Source organism: Leiobunum rupestre, chromosome 11, assembly GCF_980474605.1.
Source record: "Leiobunum rupestre chromosome 11, qqLeiRupe1.1.hap1, whole genome shotgun sequence".
Taxonomy (NCBI): Eukaryota; Metazoa; Arthropoda; class Arachnida; order Opiliones; family Sclerosomatidae; genus Leiobunum; species Leiobunum rupestre.
Genome location: NC_143394.1, coordinates 23328460 through 23342119, shown reverse-complemented (window position 1 = coordinate 23342119; position 13660 = coordinate 23328460). Strand labels below are relative to the sequence as shown.

At 36.3% G+C, this 13660-nt stretch overlaps 1 protein-coding gene across 2 annotated transcripts in view; it reads right to left on the bottom strand.

Annotated features, from left to right (window-relative positions):
- The window catches only part of DAT (Sodium-dependent dopamine transporter), a 41422-nt gene that overhangs the window by 12617 nt on the left and 15145 nt on the right, over positions 1-13660 (bottom strand). For both annotated transcript variants that reach the window (XM_090163246.1, XM_090163247.1), the window contains 3 exons: positions 12387-12762; positions 1611-1749; positions 713-847 (listed from right to left, as the gene is read on the bottom strand). In XM_090163246.1, coding sequence (XP_090019372.1) covers positions 713-847; positions 1611-1749; positions 12387-12762 — 650 coding nt within the window. The remainder of the gene's footprint in view (positions 1-712; positions 848-1610; positions 1750-12386; positions 12763-13660) is intronic.

The following is a 13660-nucleotide window of genomic DNA, read 5'->3' as shown; positions in this document are numbered from 1 at the left end:
TCAGGGGGCTGTTCGGGGCCCATTCATCTAGATTTGGGGCCCCTACAAGCGAAATAAAAGTAGGCTGTAGCCTACCCCTGGCGCCGCCACTGATACTTACTTGGTTCATCACCACCATACCACCCGAGTGTCCCACCATATTGGATTCCTCAATTTGTCGCTTTGCCGACTAGCCAACTTCCAAAGATAAATTAAGTGTAACCGACTTTAAATCATCAACATAACCACGCTCTGCTACCACATGTAGGAACTATTTTCTGAATCTAAGGTAACCCATGAATTAGGCATTGAATAAAATTTAACTGATTTAATAAAACAATTAAGAATAACATAATTACACAAGACGGTCTATCATTGGCCAAATCTAAGAGAGCACTCACTGACAGTCTAGACTGACACAAAAATACAGGGCTGCCACACTAAAGTAGTGTTGACGTAATACTGTATTATTACTGGTTAGAATAAGGGCGGGAGATTCGAATGTCGGATAAATATGAACTATCATTAACAAATGACTTAGCTCGTTCTTGTGAACTTATTTCTTTGGTAATTGCCATATAATATGCGGATAACGGAGTGGGATACTTTTTCCGGAAGGGTATTAAAATCGTCTGATATAACGTCACACTGGGTTTATCGTACAGTATAGAGCTCTTGGCTAAATTTAGTAGTTACATAAATTATTATTAAGTGGAATAAAATGTGTACTTACATTTGCGTCTAAGAGTGCAGAAAACTCGGGAGTCAAATAGTACTTTATTCCATTAGATGCGCCTGGTAAAGTGATTCCTCTTATGAGAAGGATGAAAAGGACGGCGTACGGGAAAAGCGCAGTGAACCACACGACCTTCATTTAAACAAATCAAATAAATGTAATGGTATTACCAAGAAAGACTTGTGTATACATTTGAAAATGTAAGGCTCCATTGCTAAGTGCACGTGGAGAAACGGGTGGGGCTTAAGCTACCTTTAAATGCTCAAATGTAAGTAGTAACAAGTATTTTCAAATACATTGTCTGGCCGCCGTCACCGCAGAAAAAAAAATTAAGACGCTCTCACTCACTTAGAAAATTAACGCGCCATAAATCGAGATTTAAGAATCCCATATTTATTATCTCACTTAAGTACTCAGATAATTGTTCTATTTAAGATGTTCAAGTAATAAGATGGTTAAAAAAGAGCAAATGATCTAAGTTAATAAGTCTTAATGTCGAATTGGTATTTTTATCTCCCTGAAAACTTAAATTTAAACTCAAAACTTATTTCGCTCTCAAATTCCAAAAACGATATCCTTATCAAGTCCTTATCTAAATAAACAATATAAATGATCAATTTATAAAATCAAATAATTCCTCATTTTTTTACTTTTAAAACCTTAAGAAAGGTAAACATGTGTATGGAGACGATTTATCAGGGGATAAGGCTATTTGCAGCGTAAATGGTATCGGGTCCATAATTTCAAATGGGTAAACCAGGTTTATTTCACCTACAATTTATACTTCATTTTTTACTGTTTACTGTTTTGGAAAATAACAAATGTCAATCTATTCGCCTTAGTTGATTCAAATCTGTAATGTCACCAGAGTGAGGCCCATTTTGGGAGTACTTGCCTTTCCAGACGTCGAGATTCCTTTCCAGAGACTGAAATAACAGATGAGGTAGACGGCCAGGAGACAGAGAGCTATATCCCACTTTATAATGCCCAGATCGTCGATGCCTTGGCTTTTATTTAATTCCAACACGCCACGACTGAAAAAAGAAAGCGCACTGGTTAACTTTCAGAAATCCTATTTTTTAAACTTGGTTGTCACAGGTTTGAATTTAGATTAAAAGGGCAACAAAATCGTTTAAATATTGAAAGTTGGGTCCAGCCCGTCACCAGCGTGCGGGTCAGGTCGGCCAGGCTCAACTAAGAATTTGCTTGGCCTAACCTACGAAATTTCCGAAACAAACTGACCCTACTCTAAATGTGCGGTGTGCATCTTCTTGAAAACGGAACGAAATTACGTTATAAAATTATTTAAATTGAAATAAGGTTCTTAACACACAAATTTCTGTCGAGAATAAATTGGAAACTGATTCGTCTTAAATAAGTCTACATTTTGTCATGTGGGCAACACAATTGCAATTGTTCGTACGAAATATATGAAGTGAAAGACCGGGTTTTTGGAAGCTGGAAGGTATTCCTGAAGCACGTGACGGAAAAGTAAGATATACTTACTTACTTAAATTAATGAATTGTACTTCTAAATACACCCTTAAGAGTACCTTAAAAACTCTCATACTTGAGAATGATATCTAAAACCATTTTTTGTATGTTTTATTCTATTTACATTTGTATATTTTTACTTATTTGTTATTTTTTCCATTTCTTTTTTTTATATGATAATTTACTTGTTACTACCAAAATTTGGGGCCTATAAGTCGCAAGATGACTTGGCCCCTCAAAACCATTGTATTTCTCAATTTTAATCTCTCATTTTTTAATAAAATTGAATTGAATTGAATACTTAAAATTCGTCCCGAATTTTTCAAATGATTTTGTTGACATCACCGCATACGACGCAACGTCGAAATATTTTTAAGAAAACTTTAAAAACCTTCAAGTAAAACACGAAGAAAATTGAAACATTTCGAGGCGAGGAAAGGGACACCGAACCCTTACAAAAATAACTTGATCCAATGTCGAATTTTATATGCAACTGGAATCAAGACACATCCAGTTTGAATCCGATTCTGTTTGAAGCAAATAATTTTGATCAATTCGGAATAAAGTTGGGATTAAATATAACACATTTACGATTTATTAAAATTCAGTTCAATTAATAAAGTACATCATAACACGTGAGATTTCAATGGTATTAATTTTTGATACAATTCTTTGTCATTCAAATTTGATAAGCCTAAAATTCCACAATGTAGGGTAACCAGTAATTAACAACCACCCAAAACCGTAAAGGTTCCCCTAAAACATTTGAAATTCAAAGCCCACCTATAAAATTAGCCATTTTGAACCATTATCGCAACAGGTTTCCGGAAAATGAATTAACGAATATTACTGGTGAATTACCACTACCCGTAAATAACCTGGTAAAATACCACCCTAATTCACGTAATATCTCCACCATGTATTCTCCGAGCAATATTATTGCGATAAACGGGCATTCTACCATAAATCGGTAATCTCCCCATGATACCGTAACATAGCGGTGATAAATTCTTTTAACTGCGGACTGAAGTAAAACTTTATCCGTGGAATCCATAGAGAAGAGAAGTAACGTTAGGATGGTCTCGGGGATCAGGCCTTGAGCCGTGAGGATCGGTAGGAAGGACGCTGATAGGGCGCACGGCCAGAAACAGGTGTCGGAAGATTGATGAAGTCATCTGTTCGGATTAAGGAGTAGCCACTGGTCCGAAACGTCTTCGCTCGGCTCCGCTCATTCCCACATGGTTCCATTAAATTCCCCTCGCGGCCAAATGAAACCAAACTTCATCAGCCTGATTAAAAACCCTTTCAGCGCGTCTTGGATGTGGCCCTTCAAGACGAAGTGTACAGGGCGTTATGTGTATATTCGGGGATGCGAAATACCGTCTCTAGCTAAAATGAAAAGAGCGCCGTATGAGTAGGCCTATATGGCGAACAATTTTTTCTCGGATAGGACAGTGATGGCCAATTTATTTTAGATTATGGGCCTAATCCGCTAAAGTAAAAATTAATTTTCTATAAAACAAAGATATAGTACATTTTGATCACGAATTTTTTTGTAAGTCTAAGTCACAATATACTCCAGACGCTAATGTAAATCACTCGAATAACATTAAACTTTGGGATATTTTCTAGTCAGTTAACCTATTTATATTACATAGAGCCCACGCGAGAAGATTCTAAACTGCTGGATTTCAAAACACCAAGTGGTTAATTAACTTCTGGCGTTGACTCTATACATCCTGAGAAGGCTAATAAAGCTACGGATAGAGTCGCGAGGAACGTCAAACAATATAAAAATAAAGAACTGTCTTGTGTAATTTTTCATTCTTTTATTTTATAGAAACATGCATTATATGTCATTGAAATTTCCGCTACGACCTATCAATAACGATAAATTTCTACCTCAACGCTGACAAAATAAAATTATCAGGCGGGCCACAGTTTGCCTTTTTCATAGAGCCACGAAGCGGCCAACGCGAGAAACTTTGAAACTGCTGGATTTTCAAGCAGTTTCTGTTATTTTCACTCTGACCGCTCTATGTAAACTCGAAAGGCTATAATGGGCCAGCGGTTCCTTAGTTGAACATCTTTCACGAGGAGACTACCCGAGGTGATAATCACCGATTTTGTTGAAATTAGGTGGGTATGTAGACCTTATGGAAACATGATATTTCACCAAGGGAAAAGTTGCAATGGGCATTAGTTTTGCCATGGCAACCGAAAATGTTTTTGACAACACAGTATGTATATTTTCTCATTGAAAATAACATGGGAATCTGAGCACTTCTAAGGGTACCCCCCTGTGAAAAATTTTAAAAAATTTTCAAATTTCAAACCCAAAAAAAAATAGATCAAAATTGACAAATGAAATGAATTTTATGATATTTTGATGAATTTTGGACAATTTGATCAAAATATGTAAAAATTGATCAATTGTTATTTTCAATGGGACAATATACAGACTGTGTTGTCAAAAACATTTTCGGTTGCCATGGCAAAACTAATGCCCATTGCAACTTTTCCCTTGGTGAAATTTCATGTTACCATAAGGTCTACATACCCACCTAGTTTCAACAAAATCGGTGATTATCACCTCGGGTAGTCTCCTCGTCAGATAATGATGTTCTGCGGCGATTGTGAATTAATTAATTAATACAAAAGGGAGGCGGCTTTCGTTTTTAATCTCCATTGTCCGTCAGCTGCACTTTATCGTTTACCTGAACATTTTTCATGCCATAAGTATCATTATTAATCAGGAGCAGTAGCGACGCTAAGGTTTTTTCACGGGCGGGCTAAATATTTTGGGGCCCCTAAGAATTTTGTGGCCCTTACCATTTTAGTTACCCCTTATAATTTGGTGGAAGCTGTGGCTTGCCCTCCAATATGTCTCTTATAGCTTCTACATATTTAAAAATTTGAAAATTTAACTCAAAGTATAAATTGCACTCTTCTCTTTTTTTTACTAAACTCGTCAACAACCAACAAAGGATTGTCTCTTAACCTATTAGATAAATCTCTATTTATAGAGAGCAAGGCTAAATTTGTTAATCGATTTTCAGACATTGTTGTTCTTAACAAGTTGGCAAGCCAAAATATCCCTCTCCTCGGAAGAATTGTCCCTAGTGGTATTAATTTCTCGAGATAACCCTTAAAGATATATCTCCGCAATTTAGAGTTATTTGTTAAAAATATTAACCCATTTCTATCCCGCCCGGTATAAAATTTTTATTATAATTAAAATAATTGAGACGAAACGACCAATTTTAATTTATTCAGAATATCATAAGTTAAGTAGTTACAACAGTAAGTTAGACGTACTATAACAATGCACAATTGAATTAAACCCTTTTACAGAACAAGTTTATCAGTTAAATATAATACGAAGCAAATTTTAATGAAAGAAATATCTACAGAGGCTTTTTGGAATTACTCGCTTACGAAATACTTGCCGCATCTTTAACGCTCATTTTATTTCAACACTCGCCCTTGATGAAGATACCGTAGATATCTGGTAGTGGACGACTCGTTCACTTCCTGTTGACGTTGTGACACATACCACATGAAAAAGACCAATGCCGTCCAATTTCCAATATCATATAATGACTCGCACACCCAAGAAATCATTGACTGCGTTAGAAATCGTAGATATCCAAATATCCACACCAAATGTATTTACAAGAAGCAAAAACCTTACCATCAACAAAGCACAGAGAGCCACTTGACTAACCGCCAGCTCTTAAAGCAATTAACGTTAAATTATCTCCTTTGAATTAACAGAACTATATATAGGTCGTTAAGAAAGTGGACCACCCACAGGGTCTACCCTTTAACCCTCTAATCTCGGCTGACTGCGCTAAAACAAGATTTAACCTTTAAAAAATACCAGATTAGGCCTTCATAAATTCATTAATAAAAAAAGACTTTATTACCTATTATGTTTACGATGCCTGTCTTAATTTCAGTGAATCTAAGCAGCTATCGGTGGTTCTGTGGTAGAGCGCTCGACTGCCAAGCCGAATGGTCTGGGTTCGAAACCTGGGTGGCGCATTTGTTTTTAATCAGTAGAGAAACGCTAAATTAGAATTTCTTCGATGCAATAATTTCAATTTCAATTCTATTTCAATTAAACCAAAATTTCGTACTCTATTAAATACGCTTCCGATAAAGCTGAAGGTCTAATTTTCAATAAGGCGTAACAAGTGTCGGTGGTTCTGTGGTAGAACGTCCGCCTGTCAATCAGGAGGTCTCGGGTTCAAATCCCGCCCGATGCGATCGCAAATTGATACTAAGACGAATACCGTGTACAACTGGTGGAAACCCTGCCATTGGACGTTGAGAGGTAGCATTACACTCAGCACTCGGTCCATCCCAAAGTCGTTAAGAAGAAGTTGGAGAGAAAACGCCCATATAAACACAACCATCAGAACACAAACACAACAAATTCAACACTCACAACCTACGCATAAACATTACAAAAACGTAATACACCAAACCGTCACGACGGTGAGCGAAAAAACACCATCTAAACCAAACCGCAAATGCATCCGTTAACGCTCACCGTCACACGGTGGTTTTGCCAACCCTTTGAGAAACTGCGTACGCAGTGATTACACTTTGCACCGAAAATGCGAACGCGTTCGCAGTCCTGACAGACCCACAGACCCACAGACAGACCCACCCACAGACAGACACGGTCGTTGTATAACCCCTCCTAGGGGACTTTGTCCCCTCGGAGAGGTAAAAATGATTCGAGTCTATTAAGTGTACTAAAACTACGCTCTGAAATAGTATTAGCAACAGGTGTGCATAATACAATTTGGAAATATTTTACGAGATCTGGGAATGCCTGCTCGTATGTCAATAAATATTTATAGCAATCGGAAACATTTTGCAAATTTTGAGGTTTAAGATATTCATTGGTTTCAAGCTGCGTTTGCAAACTTTCTGTGTTTATGTTTTCACCGCTTTTGGTACTAAATAACATTTTAGCAACGTTGACCTGATTTTTCAGAGACTCCATTTCAAAATTAAATCTTTTGTAGTTTTGACAAAACGCAGTAATTTTTTCAACGTTCAAAAACTCGCTCGAATTTGGGTCTGATGCGCAAAGTTCTTCATAAATAGAACAATTTTCTAACAATCTTTTTTTCATGTCTAATACGAATCTATCTAAAATTTCAAAATAAGTTGCTTTAAGTTGGTCGCCAATAGTTTTGAACTCCGTTTCCCGACTTCCTATAGTACCCGTTATTATGGTACCTTTTAACCTTTTGTTTTGAATAATTTTTCTTTTCATGGGTACTTTGACGGAACTATTCTTTTCTGGTACTGGAATTGCGGCTGAGAGAGCTAATTGTTTCGCAACATCCCAAATTTGATCGAATCTTTCAGAATTTCGGTCTGTTTCTAACTTTTTTATTGTGGCACCGCAAATTGCTACGGCTTGAGTTATAACTACTTTTGAATTTTGCAAATATTCAGACAACACATTTGTTACGCCTAAAATCTCATCTAATGCTACGAACATTAATAAAATGCTGAAATTTTGAAGCTGGGAATGGTACCCTCTACATTCGGCTGCTTCCTCAGATTTGCCACTTTCAATTAAGTTTTCTAAAGCTAAAACTACAGCATTATATCTAGTTCTAAAAAAATGTATACATTTTTTTTTACTGGACCATCTAGTGTCACAACTCTGAGGTAATTTTAATATTACATCGTATTCAAGTTCTTTTTGGGCCTCTTGAAAATACTCACTTCGAAGTGACGAATTACTTTGAAATGTATAAATTGCCTGTAACAAACCAAGTGTTTCACGAATTATTGGTACATTCTTACAGGTATCCACCAAAACTAAATTTAGGCGATGGGCGTAACAGTGCACATATGGACACATCCCACCCACAGCATCCTTAATCCTAATGTTCACTCCCGACTTACTTCCACTCATTACACTCGCTCCGTCATATGTTTGCGCTACACAGTTTGATATTTTTAACCCATTTGATAAAATAATATTAATAATCGCGGAAGATAAAGATTCAGCGTCAAATTTATGTAAATCAACAAAAGACAAAAACCTTTCAAGAACCTCTCCCTTATTGGTGGTAAATCACACTTAGTTGTTCTACACCGCCTTTGTCCCTAGTTTCGTCAGCAATTATTGCGTAAAAACCACCCGAATCATTAATATCCTGAATAATCATTCTTTGAACAAGTGCACCACTAGTGTTAATAAGCTCGTTTTGTATTGATCCGTGGGTATATTTTGCTACATTGGGCATGCTATCTACTTTTTTCTTTAAGTCAGGTGAAATGCGCTTTAACAATTCTAGGATTTCAATGAAATTACCACGATTTTGCTGATCGTCGTTCTCTCGATGCCCTCTTAACGCGATATCCTGTTGAGCGCATGTTAAAACAATTTGCACATGGGCGGATAAAACTTCTCTGTTTCGAATAGTATCTAAACGGTGTTGCTTATTTATCTGTGAAGTTATAGCTCCTCGTTTCTTAGACTGTAAAAAATGTATGTACTTCGTTTCCGCTAATTGGTGGGTCGATTTCTCGGAAGTAAAATGTTCGTGAAATTTCTCATTCATATTTTTCCAATTTTTAAAACAGTTGTGAAATATGTTTTTTTTACCACTGCTTGGAAAATGACGGCAGCAAAAACAGTATACCATGTCATTTTCTACAGAATATTCCAAAAAGGGATATTTTACATAATAAATACTATTGAAACTTCGTTTTTGACCCCTAATAATCGTTTGGGGAAATGATAAGAGCCTTGGTTGAGCGAGTGGAGAATCCATGTCGATACTAATGTCAGGAATAATTTGAGTTGCATTTAAATCAGATAGAGCAGGAGTTAAATGGTGCACGATACTGCTATTCTCATGGAGTTCTCGGGAATTCCTGGAAGCGACAAATGAAAGTGCAATGTCATTTGAATTGTTTGATTCACTTTCACTAGGAGCTCCTATTAAGATATTATCAATAACTGATTCTTCAATGCCTTCTACAACTTTATCGAAAACATTTTGACTCGTTTCCAACATATAATGTTTATTTATAACATCGTTCGATTTATTAGTTGAAAGATTACTTTCAACATGAACCCCTATAGCGTCCTTCAATAAGCTTATTTTATTGTCAGTACTATTTTGTTTTGGTTCGGATTCTAGCGATTCGTTTTCGTTGTGGGAAAGTTGATTTTTTAAAGATTCAGTAGTGGTTGGTAAGTCAAGTTTGTTCGCAATTGTATTTAATTGAGTTTGTTCTAAGACTGGAATTGATGTTTTGAAGTACTTATTTAGAGCCCCTTTTTGAGAATTTAAAAATTCTTGACTGGCTTTTCGCGACTTTGGCTTCCGGACGGAAATTTTCTCCCACTCATTTCTACAATTTTTTTTAATTTGTCAATACTTAAATAGTTAAATTTACCGGATATAATTATCTAAAATGTATCTCTAAAATCCTTCTAATTATCGAGGAATATTTATCTTAGTAAATAATAAGACTAAGTGTCTAAGATATTAGAAAAATAACCAATAATAGTAATTTGCCTTGACAAAGGCGGTTTGGAAAATATATTTAATTTTTCCAAAAAGTATTTTTCAGGGCTAGCTAACTATTAGTAGATACTAATAGTTCAAAATATATATCTACTAATAGTTAGCTAGCCTTGAAAAAGGCTGTTTGGAAAAATTAATTATTAATAGTTAATTAGCCTTTAAAAGGCTGTTGAAATAATTTGAAATAAAATTAAACTATCAACTAGTCATTTAGCTAAGTGTTTATATTTTAAACAAGCGCATTAGGGCTTCTTTAAACTTCGAGGAGGTAGAAGTCCGCTCTTGCGAAAATAATAGAACAGAAAGACTAAAGACTTAAAATTCGAGGAAGACTTTCAAAATAGACCTGACTCGTTCTGGAGCTCAAGACGAAATGGAAAGAAATGTTTAAAAAAAAAACAGCTTAGCGGTCGAGCCTGGCATTGACCATATTTCGCAAAAGTGGTGAAATCGAAAAACCGCAGAATTTTCCAGGAAGCGTGAAGAGCAAGGTCGTTTTATTGTTGTGGCTATCGTCGCGTTTACTGGACCCCTTCTGAGCTTGTATCCGAGCATTAACGTGCATGGCCGCTGGGGTATTTCCCGAAATTCCCTCAAGCGCCTTTCTTTTCTTTCAATTGTTCATTAAACTTTCTCTCCATTTCCGCTCCCTTCGCCTCCCGAATCTATCTGTTTATGGTCTACTATCTTTTTGAGTAAATGAATTGATTTTTAAAGATTTTTCCCCCCGAAAAACTTTACTTGGTAATAAAAACATAAAGAAATTTAAAATATGTGGCCTCTTAAATATAAATATGTGGCCTTTTTAATATAAATATGTGGCCCCTCTCAGAAATGCAGGGGGGCTAAAGCCCACTTCAGCCCACCCTTAGCGCCGCTACTGATCAGGAGTTATTGACAGTGACTCCGAGACATGTTTCTTCCTCATTTTATTTAATGAGAGCCAATTATAAAATTACTATACATTTTTGATGAACTTCATATTTTGTCGTTAGGCCTAATCGGGCTCTTTGTGTCACCGTCATAGTAAGAGCGTGCAAGGAGCCGTTCGGAGTCGTTATCAGTTCTTTACGCTGCGCATATTCCTCGTTAGAGGCGCTTCTCGTTTTGTGTATTCCACGGACATGTATAGATAACTAATAGTATTCCGGCTGACTAACGAACGCAATTATAGACTTATAACAATAATAACTTTGAATACGAATTTTGAAGGTTTTGACTGTCCATTAAAAAAGGTGGATATGGATTGTAAGTGTAGGGATAATCAAAAGTCGCTAAATGAGTTGGGTCAAAGGTGGTGACTTGGGAATTAGCATAGCAGATTACTATTATTATTATTATGACTGCAATTGTCACTGATAAGTAATGTATGATAATATATTCGTGTTCAAATTTAAAGATTTCTAGCTTTTGAGTAATTATGTTACCTATACTCATTCGTGTCTGACGCTGGAATATAATTGAAGACCGCAAAGGCCTTCCAACAACTAGGTGGTTTCTTTTCCCCTTTTCTCGGACTAAAAGTGTACTCTTTTAAAACTAAAACGTTTTATTCGCCTGATAATTACACTGCCATATAAAGTATTCGCTTGTTCCGGACAATTACGGCTACTCTTTTTACTCCTTGAGAAAAAAGGTGAAAAGAGAGTAAATTGGATTTGGTCGTCAGCAATTTTTAAAAAACGTTTTTACTCCGACTCAAACTATCCACCACCACAAAATCGAAGAAAAATGATGTTATAGCGTAACTCTTCTTACCCTACTCCAAAATCCCGGAACAAATGAAAAGAAACCACCTATTGTAAAGTAAGTTCGATATCATCGATTAATTACCATTATCTATGGATATATCTTACAAGGAGAGTACCCGAGGTGTTTATTGCCGATTTTGTTCAAAGTCGGGCGTAATGTAGACCTATATGAGATATGAAATTTCCCAAAAGGAGACGTTGCACTACCCATTCGTTTTGCTATAGCAACCAAAAATGTTTTTGATCACTTAAAACAATAAAATCTCCATTTAAAAAAGCATGGGATTTTCTCGGTTTCACAGGGTCCTTGCTACGAAAATTTTGAAAAAATTTGAAAATCACGAAATGTGTAATTTGGACCACATTTAGGTAAATTTCATCAAGTTTGGGTAAATTGAAACATTTTTAGGGTAAATTTGTAACAAATTTTGGGTAAAATAAGGGAAAAATCTTATTTTGGTTGTAAGTGGTCAAAAACATTTTCGGTTGCCATGGCAAATAGAATGGGTAGTGCAACTTCTCCTTTTGGGAAATTTCATATCTCATATAGGTCCACATTACGGCCGACTTTGAACTAAATCGGCAATAAACACCTCGGGTACTCTCCTTGTTAGTAATTCAACAGCCAACTGATAATTTTATTCTGTTAGGCAGATCAGATCAATAGTTTATACTTCCCAAGCCTAGCAATTTGATTTTAAATTTATGATTCATTATCTAAAGTTATCTGCTTTAATTAATCTCATAAGATTCAGCTAACTGAACAGTTATCTGAAACCGTGGAGTGGGCAACTTCTACACATACATTATTTTAATCTCATATAGCGTAGAAACAAATAAACAACATACTTAAAATACTCCGCGGCGGGAGAGAAACGGGTCTTCTTCTCAGTCGGGTCAGCCACGTATTCATTGAATTGAGCCGTTGCATTTCCCGCATTTTCCATGAATGCCGCAACCTGAAGTAGACTGGCTGAGAAGTGTTCTAGAGAGGCTGAAGTAGCGGGCGAGGCAGTAGACATATTGCCACCTTCAAATTGATCCACAGACGATGAATCTCCATCATCGAGGGTGGAGCAGTTGGGAGTGTTCCAGGGATTATCACAGCCGACCCACGGCAGTTGGGACGTGAACGAAGCGAAGAAAAAGTACAATGCCCAAGCAATGATCACGTTGTAGTAAAAGTCCACGTAGAAAGCGATTAATACCACGGCGTAACCAACACCTGCGTCAAATGCAATATTAAAATTAATAGAATTTTTCTTCCTACGTCGTTAGGCTGACAATATTCGTTTACACCCAATTTTACCCTAACTATACTACACCGTAAACTATTAGTAGAGATTGATGCTTCCGGGGGTACTATTTTTGCTAGTGCTGGAATGTAGGAGTGGGTATAAATAGGGAAGAATCGCCTCTGCTGAAAAATACTAGATTAGTTAATCTATACAGGGTGTTGAAATTTGGTCGGCTCAAATATTTTTCTGAAAGCTATATAATCTACAATACTGAAATTTTTATGCTTGGTTTATTAATAAGATACCTTTTTAATTTTTAAATTTCAGAAAAGTCGGAAAACATTTCATGGTTTTGGAATTTTTTTTATCTGTATATCGAAATTAAAGGTTTCAAGTTGTAGATCAAAGTTTGAAACTTACAAAAAAAATTCTGTCCAAATAGGCTCATTTTTCACTAAGGTTGGAGTGATGACAACAAAATGTAATACTAATTATAATATAAAGTTTGGCTAATACCCAAGGCACCACCTCAGGACCAAGTCATCTAGAAACGTTTATGCCTTTAAATCAGGATGCGTTGAAGGCTGGTGGAAAGCACTTCATGTTACCGGAGCCAACAGCTGCCTTCACTAACTATTTCGCATAACCTCATCACTTTTTAATGGAAAGGGGAAACTAAAGAATTCGTGGGAAACCCCATTAACTAAGGAGAGAGAACTAACCAACTCAACGCAGTTGCAGTTGTTCCGAGTTTTCACCTTAGCCAGTTCCAAACATTGGATCAGCGTGCCATATCCCCATCGTGGAGGGCTTGGTATGGATTAGTGTTGTTAATTTTCCGGCAAAATAAAATACGGGAAATTTTCCACAAATTGGAAAAATTGG